The sequence below is a fragment of the Spinacia oleracea genome, chromosome 6 (assembly GCF_020520425.1).
Source record: "Spinacia oleracea cultivar Varoflay chromosome 6, BTI_SOV_V1, whole genome shotgun sequence".
Lineage (NCBI taxonomy): Eukaryota > Viridiplantae > Streptophyta > Magnoliopsida > Caryophyllales > Amaranthaceae > Spinacia > Spinacia oleracea.
The window spans coordinates 8,828,766-8,839,401 of NC_079492.1; the positions used below are offsets into that span (position 1 = coordinate 8,828,766).

Sequence of the window (10,636 nt, forward strand, 5' to 3'; positions counted from 1 at the left end):
GTTATTAATAAGTTTGTTCGAAAATAATAACTATTCGACTCATAAATTTAACTATTTGTCTTTATACCTTAACTATTTTGTTATTCGATTAGTTATGATTTTATTACTTTTAGTTATGTTTTACACTACTTTAGTTAGTACCAAAAAATTGGTCTAACCGTTAGACGGTCTTACACAAAAGCTTTTGTTATATTATTCAAATATTATACAGCAAATGATATAACTATCACACCCTGTAGTCGAAACGGTAGGAGGTCGAACGCTGAGACTATCACGGAAATCATCAAAGAGTACGCGCGGAAGCCCTTTTGTGAAAATATCAGCGATCTGGTAGCGAGAGGGAACATGAGAAACTCGTACTTCACCTCGTGCCACCTTTTCTCAAACAAAGTGAATGTCCATCTCAATGTGTTTAGTGCGTTGATGTTGAACTGGATTACCGGATAGATAAATCGCATTCACATTGTCACAGTAGACTAATGTTGCTTTCTTCGGGGGACAATGTAGTCCAAGAAGTAAATTTTGAATCCAACATGATTCGGAGACAACATTAGCAACTCCTCTATATTGAGCTTCCGCACTAGAGCGGGAAAGTGTGGGCCGACGTTTAGAGGACCATGAGATCAAATTGTCACCAAGAAAGACACAATAGCCAGAGGTGGATCGTCTAGTGTCAGGACATCCACCCCAATCTGCATCTGTGTAGGATATTAAGCTCTCAACATTGGATTTGTACAAATGTAAACCAAAGTGGATAGAGCCATTAATGTAGCGTAGGACACGCTTCAAGGCAGCCATGTGTGCATTTCGGGGATCGTTCATATATAGGCAAACCTGTTGAACGGCATATGAGATATCCGGCCTTGTGAAAGTGAGGTATTGTAAGGCCCCCGCCAGTTGACGGTATTTGGTTAGATCACCATAGGGCTCGTCCACCGAAGCACTTAGTTTGGACTTCGTATCAACCGGTGTTGGTGACGGGTTACAGTTTGTCATGCTTGCACGTTCAAGTATTTCTTCGGCATACTTCCTTTGGGACAAAAATAGTCCGTGTGCATCCCTAGTGACTGCAATGCCAAGGAAATAGCTAAGAGGACCAAGATCCTTCATGGAAAATTCGGCGCTTAGTAGTGTCATGATGGACTTACGAAGAGTGTTCGAAGAAGCTGTCAAAATAATATCATCAACATAAAGCAATATATATGCAACATCAGTACCTCGGTGATAAATAAATGAATGATCAGATTTGCTATGTGAAAAACCAAGGGTGGCCACGAAATCTGCAAAACGTTGATACCAAGCTCGTGGGTCTTGTTTGAGGCCATAAAGAGATTTCTTCAATAAGCAAACATAATCCGGATAATTCGGGTCACGAAAACCCATGGGTTGATGCATATACACTGTTTCATTGAGAGTACCATGAAGGAATGCATTCTTGACATCAAGTTGATGAATAGGCCAAGAATTAGATAATGCAATACTGAGGAGTGCACGAATAGAGGTCGGCTTGACAACTGGACTAAAAGTCTCCTCACAATCCACACCTTTTTGTTGAGACCTGCCATCACCTACAAGACATGCTTTATGCCTCTCAAAAGAACCATCAGATTTCTTTTTTATGTCGGAAAATCCACATTGAACGAATAATATTAACATTAACAGGACGAGGTACCAACTCCCAAGTCTTATTTTCAATTAGAGCATTATATTCATCTTGCATGGCATTTTTCCAATTTAAATCACGTAAGGCAGTCACGGGATTTTTTGGTAATGGGGAAACGGATATGGAATCACTAGTATGCAAGTTGGTTGAATATTTTGGGTTGGGCTTCAAAATCCCATTGCGTGCCCGTGTGGTCATACGGTATAGCAGGGGGTTTTGAGGACTTGGTCTGCTAGATGGTGGATTGGTTGGGGAAGAGGTGTTGGACTGGGAAGGAAAGGGCCGTGTAGGTGTGCAGGGTGAATGGGCCTGCGCATGGAGTGGCCCAGTAGTGCTGCTGGGCAGCTGACACGGACTGGGAGGGGGGTTGTGAGGAGAGTTGCTGGAGTGGGCATGTTCTGGTTGTGGGCCAGAATTAGGTGATGTGGTTTGGTCACCTCCAGCTGGGTTGGGCTGACTTAATGGACTGGTGCAAGAACTTTGATGGAGTTGGTATTTCAAAAAAGAATCCATGTCCAAAAAATCATATACCTGAGATGTAGGAGTGTTAATTTTAGCAAATGGAAATGTATGCTCATCAAAAATGACATGACGGGCGATAAATATTTTCCGACTTGGCATATCATAACACTTATATCCCCTATGGTCGGGTGGGTAGCCCAAAAAAACACAAGGAGTTGACCTTGGTTGCAATTTATGGATAGTAGTAGAAGGGAATAGGGGAAAACATAGGCAACCAAAGACTTTAAGATGCGAGAAGGCGGGATCTTTGTGGTATAGGAGTTGGGTGGGGGATTTGAAACCCAAAACTTTGGTTGGCAAGATGTTTAGGAGATATATAGCCATGGCAAGGGCGTGATGCCAAAATGATGGTGGCATTGAGGCATGGGCCAAAAGGGTCTGAATGATGTTATTGATGGAACGAATATGTAGTTCGGCTTTTCCGTTTTGAGGTGAAGTATGTGGGCATGAGAAACGAAATAGCATTCCATTATTCTTAGCAAATAACTTTAGTGGACCATTATCAAACTCTTTCCCATTATCACATTGGAGGGTTTTGATTTTTCTTTCAAATTGTGTTTGGACAAAGTGATGAAAAACAGTGAATATGAAGTACACTTCTGATTTCTTAGAAATAGGAAAGGTCTACAAGAATTTGCTAAAGTCATTAAGAATAAGCATGTAATAACGATGCCCATTAGAGCTAGCTATAGGAGAAGTCCACAAATCACTGTGCATGATATCAAACGGAAAAGCATTATATGAATGTGAATCATAAAAAGGTAATTTAATTAGCTTTCCCAAAGGACATGAAGCACAAAAAGACTGTTTTTCTTTATTAAAATTTAATAAATTGTTTCGACGAAGAGAGTGCAAAACATTATCCCCCGGATGCCCTAGACGGCTATGCCAAAGGTCTGGCGAAACCGCAGTAAAGGCAGAATTGAGAGATGATGAGATGGCCTTAGAGAGAGGGTAAAGATCCCCGGTGCTATCACATCTCATGAGTTTGTTCCCCGTCCGCAAATCCTTCACACAAAAACCAAACGGATCAAATTCAACAGAAACCAAGTTATCAGTGGTAAATTTACGAACCGATATGAGGTTTTTAATAAGTTTAGGAGCATGCAAGACATTTTTCAAGGCTAGGGGAGGATATGGGGGGGAAAAATTGGTACTGCCATACCCATGTATTGGAATAAATTGCCCATTGCCAACAACAATTTGATGATTATTATTGCTTGAATTAAAATAAGAGTAGAGTGTACCTTGAACGGACGTCATATGAGACGTTGCACCGGTATCCATATACCAATTTCCGTTCGGTGGTGTAAGGACAAAAGTATGCATTGCCGCCTCAATATCCGTCGGAGTATAGCCTACTGGAGAAGGGGAAACTGATGCATTGTAGGCTTGTGGTGGAAGTGGACCAAGAATACTGGGCCTGACTTGAGATGGTGGACGAGCCTGCTGGGCCGATGGATATGGACACGGTGGAGAAGAGGCAGCCCATTGTCCATAGGGAGGATAAACATACTGGGGTATGTATATTGGACGAGGGTGCCATGTGGGTTGTGGGGAGGGACGCTGCTGCTGGTTCCCACCATGGCCGGCACCGGAGTTTTGGCCGCCTCCCCCACCGCGGTTGTTGCCACGATTTCCACCTCCTTTCCGGTAATTGTTATTCTTCTTTTTATTTTTATTATTGCCTCTTCCATTATTGTTAGCATTGTAGGAAGAATAATTATGAGAATTAGATGAATTATCAAAATTCATATTACCTCCAGCAGAAGCAATCAAAGCTGCGGAGCCACCGGCTTCTTTGGATGCACGAGCTTTCATTGGCCGCTCTGCAAGTTTGATACGGGAGCGCACCAACTCAAATGGAGGTAGAGGGTCTTTGTTTTGGACGCAGTCCACCGTGCCAGAATAAGCCTCCGGTAAACCACCAATTAAGCGTAGGACAAGACGCCCATTGGTGACCGGAGCATCCAAATTCGCAAGCCTGTCTGCGAGTGATTTTACATGGTTACAGTAGGCGTCGGCGCTTGAGAAATTGGATAGGTTGGCAGCCGTGAGTTCCTCTTCAAGATGGATTGCCCTTGAGCCATTGTTGTAATGAAAAATGGCCTCCAACCGTTGCCATGCTTTTGCGGCACTATCGTCTTTGAAGAGAATAGCCTGCAGAAGACCAGGAGATATCGTCCCATATATCCATTGTAAGACCACCGTGTCAAGACGATCATAAAGATCAACATCAACCGCATTGAGTTTGTCGATCGCCGCCTTTGCTGTGGGGTCTGTAGGAGGCTCAATGTCGTGGAGCAAGTTATGGACACGAACCTGTACTTTGAAGAGGGTAGCCCATGAATGGTATAAGTCGGTCTCGTCAGTATTACATTATTAACATTTGTTTTCATATACTTGAAATAAAATAGGTTCAAAGTGAATTATGTGAATAGTGCAAAAAGTCAAACTGGGTCGAGTATTAAGGGACGGAGGGAGTAATATTTTGAAAATATGTATTAAGACGAAGTCAACAATATATTATATACTAACATTTGTTTTCATATACTAGAAATAAAATAGGGGTCAAAATGAATTATGTGAATAGTGCAAAAAGTAATAATGGTGCGAGTATTCCGGTACGGAGGGAGTAACTTTTACGGAGTACTAAAAATGGCTAAATGGCCGTGGGCCGGGAAAGCCTGAGGTCCGACCTGACCTGACCCTTCCTAAGACAAAAAAAGTCCGGAAAGTCGGGGTCGAAGATATCGCATAGGCCACATTTTCTTGAAGCACGGCACGATACGATCTGATCTGACGCGACAAATCCACTAAAATTTAGTAAAATTAGGGTAATGCATGACGGCCGATCCGACACTAGGACCTGTGGGCCGGGCCAAAGGCCCTATTTCCAAAATTTCGGCCATATTCAATCTAGCCCGATACAGAGTGGGCCTGATGTGGGCCATGCCCATAGGCTCAGCTTGAAACCCAACCTGGCCCGACCCACAACAATCTTTAGTATATATTACTCCTCCCCGTACCTTAATGATTGTCCGATTTGACTTAAATATAAATATTTTCAATTCTACACTCGTAAAAATTATGAAAATTGGATATCCCAAGTATATATTGAAACGAAGCTAACAAGGTTCCACATTATATTAGATATTTTATAGGCTAATGAGAATTAATGATTAAAGTTTTTCAAATTTTGACCCAAAATATTGCGAAAAGGCTACACATACCCCTTGAGTATGAAATAGTTCTATACCCTTGCCTCTCATTGGTCCATTTTTTTTTGGTGAGTAGCGCCCAAGTAGGAGAAAAATGGGGGAAAACAATTTCACTATTTTGCAACCCATGTTCCACTTGGCGCCAAAAGTAAGTTCATACTAATACAAAATAAAAAAATTAATGCAATATTTAAAATAAAGGAAAATTTGGTAATATTAATCCAACCTTTACGCGATTTTCTTTTATTAAGCCCACCTACGCCATATTTTTTAATAATCCCACCTTTACTACCCAACAACTTTTATTGGGCCTAACAGGTCATAAACCTATTGTAGGCGATAATATGTCCCTACGTGGCAATACTCTCTCTCGATATATGCAGTTCTCATCATCAACTCATCACCATCTCGTTGACTTATTCACTGGTTATCGGTCACTTAAGCCCAATAAAAGCGCAAAACCCACACTTAGACCAAGTCTAAGTCTACTCAGCTTACCTTGACATCTTATTGGGTATCTTAATCCTAGTCACTGCCTAATCACCCCCTCATGTACAACTCAGCATGAAAATTTTGAAGGCTGGTTTAAAATTTGAAATTCAAAACCTTGTTTCTTTTATTTTTCCTTTTTATGCTGTTCCTTTTTTTCGATGTTTCCAAAGTATATTTGAAAACTGAATCTGAGTAGCTGAGTTTTATGCTCGATTGAAATTTCTTAGACTTTCTTCTATCAATCTGTTTAAAGGGTAAATTAGATTTGCTCCAATTTTACATTTAGTAATCTGTTGAAATGGGTTAATTAGATTTTTGGTCGATGGAACCGAAGTTCTTAAGAATCGCTGGCGATGGAACCGTAGTGTGTCCACAACAGGTGGTAAGAAGTTGAAGTTCGATGAATTCGCTGATTACAAGTGAAACCCGTTTGCGTTTCACTTATTTTGTCAATGATCTTGAAAATCAAATGTTGATTCTGCAAGGAACTTCTGTAAATGTAATTAAATTAATTTTTTTTAATAAACGAAAAAAAAGGTTTGGGGTAGAAGAGGAATGTGTGAATACGTGTTTTTTATGCTCAATGCTTGATTCGAACCCACGACCATTTTGAAATCAATGCTCTATGCTCTATGCTGTAACCAGTGGAACGTGAGGCCTAAGCCAGCGATGATTTTGCGCAAAAAATGTATATGAAGGATATGTCTTAGTTGTTAGATAAAGGGAATATTAATTATAATATTTTATTATCTCATGAAATTTATTATAAATAGAACCAAGATCCTTTGTGTTTGTTTCCTTTTTGGATCAATCTAATAATTTCTTCCATTTCTCATCAAAATATGTTTCATTACATATAAACTTAGGCTATAACACAAACATTTCGTATACAAGGTACGAAAGCAAAGTACAAGAGAACTAAGAGCACATAAGTAAGTAAGTACGTCAATTTAAAGCAAAAGGGGATAATATTATACATTAGGCTATAATATTCTACAATAGGCTTATAAGCCTCAAAAGTGGATCACATTATACATTAGGCTTTTAAGCCTCAAAAGGTTGGTGACATCCAAATAAAGAACATGTTTTTTGTCATCCAAAACCAAAATACTATACAAGTTAGTATAGTTATACCCTTAACTATTAGTTAAATTAGTTTCTGAAATTGCATATAATACCCCAAAAGCGCAAAAACCGACATTAAACACATACAACACCGTAGACCTAAATATGAACCCTACTACCTTAGTACTCAGAGAAGCTCGTCAACAACTAGTACATATATTGTCCGTAATCTATTCCATCATCTATTATGCCATCACCCGTTAAGGGAATTTGATCTTCTTCTTCGCTTTCCCAGTCTTCCTCCTTGAAGGGTCCCCCGTACTCACCTTTAATGTCCTTCCCGTTGTCACCAACTTGAAAGACTTTGTTAAGCACGTGAGATTGTTGAGGTACACCATCCTCGGTGAGCTTATCATCGTCTAGTTTGTACTCAAGCATTACCCAATCAGTCTTAGTAACCTTGTTAGTGAATTAAATTAATTTTTTCACATACCCTACTCTACGTGATCCAGAATACACAACAGTGTCTTTTCCCGTGATCTTCCAACCCCCTCCCTTAACCGTTCTCATTGATCTTTCGGCTGTAGGGTACTTCGTATTATTTGGTGTTAGGAAATACCAAATTGAATCTTTACTTTCTGAACCCGATAATCTTGGAAGATCCCCTGGAACGTAATTGTACACGTCTAACTCAGGAATTGTGTGTCCACGAGCGGACTGACCTGTAACCTTTCTCTTCAAATAATATCCAAATAACTCCTCATCCGTTGGTTTGAATAAAAAACCAGGGTACCTAAAGAAATTGTGTTGCTAGCAAAAAGAAACATGTACATATATTAATACCAAATGTGTGTTAAAGAACCACTATCTTACACATTCTACAATCGATTATGTTGAATTGTGTATGAGTTTTTGTAATCTGTTTATTTTGTGCACCATTATAAACTTAAGTTGTACACTACTAAATTTGTCGTACTTCGTTTCCAATTAAATTTGTTGAAATAAATAACGACATTGTGCTCCTAAACTCTGATTTCATTTGTTTTTGCTTTAATGTTCCACTTGATTCGAATCTACCAAAGTTCTAACAATTGTAAGTATTAATTTCAATAATCGATTCATAAGACTTCTTGCATGTTATTTTTTTTGTAAACTTTGAATTTTATCATTCACATTCTCCCAATTAAACGAAATTATCATCCAGATCAACTACATAACTTCCCAAATTTTGTAAAAAAATAATTTTTCCATTAATTTCGAACTTCCATCCCCCTAAAAATTTCATCGTTACTGTTTAATTACAATTGTAAAACAATTACAACACAAATTTTAGGGATAACTTGTATCCCTGACTTATTGTTTTAACTATGAAACTACAAATTACAACACAATAATAATGGAAAACAAGTAGAATTAAACAAGTAATCGTAAGTACAAATTTAATCATCATCCTAATTAAGCTAACAACCTCCTAAAATTGAATTGGATGATTTGAGTTGAATAAAAATTACACATAAACCAGTTAGTTACCTTATAATATGAAGATCTTTTGCGTTTTCGTTGTGATGGTTCCCCTTTCTCCATTTTCTAACTTCAGTTTTGACTGTCGTGTGAATTCAGGTTGGTGTTTTGGGGTATTTTGGGGTCTAAGCTTGTGAATGAAGAGTGAGGAAGGAGCATTCGGTTTTTGTGTGAAAGCTGGAAAGCTGATTGGGGCAGAGTAAAAGTTGCCTGCAGCTGCATGCAATATGGGAATCTTGGCCACATGCTCAACACGTAGACCCCTACACTAGTATAGGATGTAAGATAGTTTTGATCTGTTTTTAGTTTTGACTGTTCGACTTCCATGTAATTTAATTACTTAAGAAATATTATTGTATTGTCCTTTATTTGTTTCGCATATGTTGCAGTAGGTTAGTTGTTTATGCATTAAATTTAATTGTATTTGCATATTTTATTTGAAAAAAAAATAAAAATTAATGGAGATGATTTATTGCGTGTTGCGGTAATGCTTTTTTTGAAAAGAGGAAAAGTTTTTTAGTCATCATTACTTTTAAATATGAATTTACTTAATTTTTTTTAAAATGTGCAAAGAAGTTTAACAAGAAAAGTACACAAATCTTTTTAGGCTAATGTATATGGACGTATGTTTAACATGTGCATCTTTTGTTAATTTTTCTAATTTAAGTGATTTAATGTAAACGTAATTCTTGTAACAATATAGTTGGACAATAAAAACCAAGAAAGTGAATTATTAGTACTTGTTATTATGTAATTGTATGTAGCTGAACATTTAGAACAGAAAATGCAAAAGGGTTACTTGTAAATTGTAGTGAAGGATTGGTTATTTTATTTAAGTTTGTTAATTTTCTTGGTAATAATGGTATTTTTTAAATGTAATAATACAAAACATTAATACCATAACTTGTATTAAACCGTTGTGCCAAATAAATATTTGTTTGTAGAACTTAAAATAGGAATAGAAACGCAGACCAAGTGAATGAAATACGTAAAGGGAATAACATTACAATAATTAGTTTAAAATGCAAACTCGATCCTATGACATTACATTGACCACATTCTTAGTGAAAAAACTAGGAAACAGAACGAGAAGATGAATCCAATCTTGACGATAAGTTTTTCATTATTTCTTGCTTTAACTATTTGTTGCATGATATCCACCTTTGTTTCCTCTAAAAGTGCTTTTTTTTTCCCGAAGTCAGAAATTGTCAATGTTAAGGCGTGTATTTTTTAAGTGTAGATCACATGCTTCGGACTGTAGTTTAGTTATGATGTTTCCGTTCACCTCATCTTCCCAGAAAAAGAAACCACATGTGTCATCCTATATGAAGTTCAATTTAGTTATTAAGGTAGCTCAAACATCAACCAAGATATTCAAATGAATACGTAGCCTTGCCTCTTCCAACGTTCTTTGTGTGCTTGCACCTCTGTAGCCTTGCTAAGTAACCATGGTGGCACAAAATTTGTGATCCACCATTTCGGTGATTACTTCTAACTGAAGAACTGGAATTGGGGGATTCCTCTTCCAACACCATATTTTGTATTATGAATATGAGCAGTGAATTTAAGTAGGTAGAAAAAGTAAGAGAATGAATGAGAAATAATTGGAATGTGTTTGAAATTTTAGTTGTAAATTTGACCGTTGTAGGTAAGGATTTTTATCCTAATGCTGAAATATTGTTCATATAAAATTAATTGAACAGACAAGTATATTAATACAATTAAAATGCAATACACACACAATTAAAACAAATTATTACACTTATACAAAAAGGTTTTAAAAAATAAACAATATGTAAAGTAAAGGAAATAAATTGTATAACTAATATAACATACAACATTTCCCGATTAATTCTCTCCGTACTCAAAGTTTTCCACAACCTCACCAAATCCGTAATCACCGTCATTGTTTTGGTCCGATTTCAAAGCCCTGTTGACGCTCTCCTGATCCCATACCCGAAGTCGACAGGCGTCGGGAATTAAGTTTAGGTTCACCATCGCAGTTGAAAGTCTTTCGATGTATATAATCTGCCCAACGAAAAGATTGAATTAGTTAAAATGCCCAAAAATTGGTTATTAAAATAACCCTCTACAAAATTCTGAAACTTACCAGCAACAGGAGTGTGCACCCACCGTAACCCTCCTTTGCTGT

General features: G+C 37.7%; 1 protein-coding gene across 1 annotated transcript; it reads right to left on the reverse strand.

The window, feature by feature from the left end:
- Positions 1-381: 381 nt before the first annotated feature.
- LOC130462903 (uncharacterized mitochondrial protein AtMg00810-like) lies at positions 382-1,656 on the reverse strand. The gene has a single exon (XM_056831881.1). It carries the CDS (start codon positions 1,654-1,656, stop codon positions 382-384), a length of 1,275 nt encoding a protein of 424 aa, XP_056687859.1.
- Between the last annotated feature and the right edge of the window lie 8,980 nt (positions 1,657-10,636).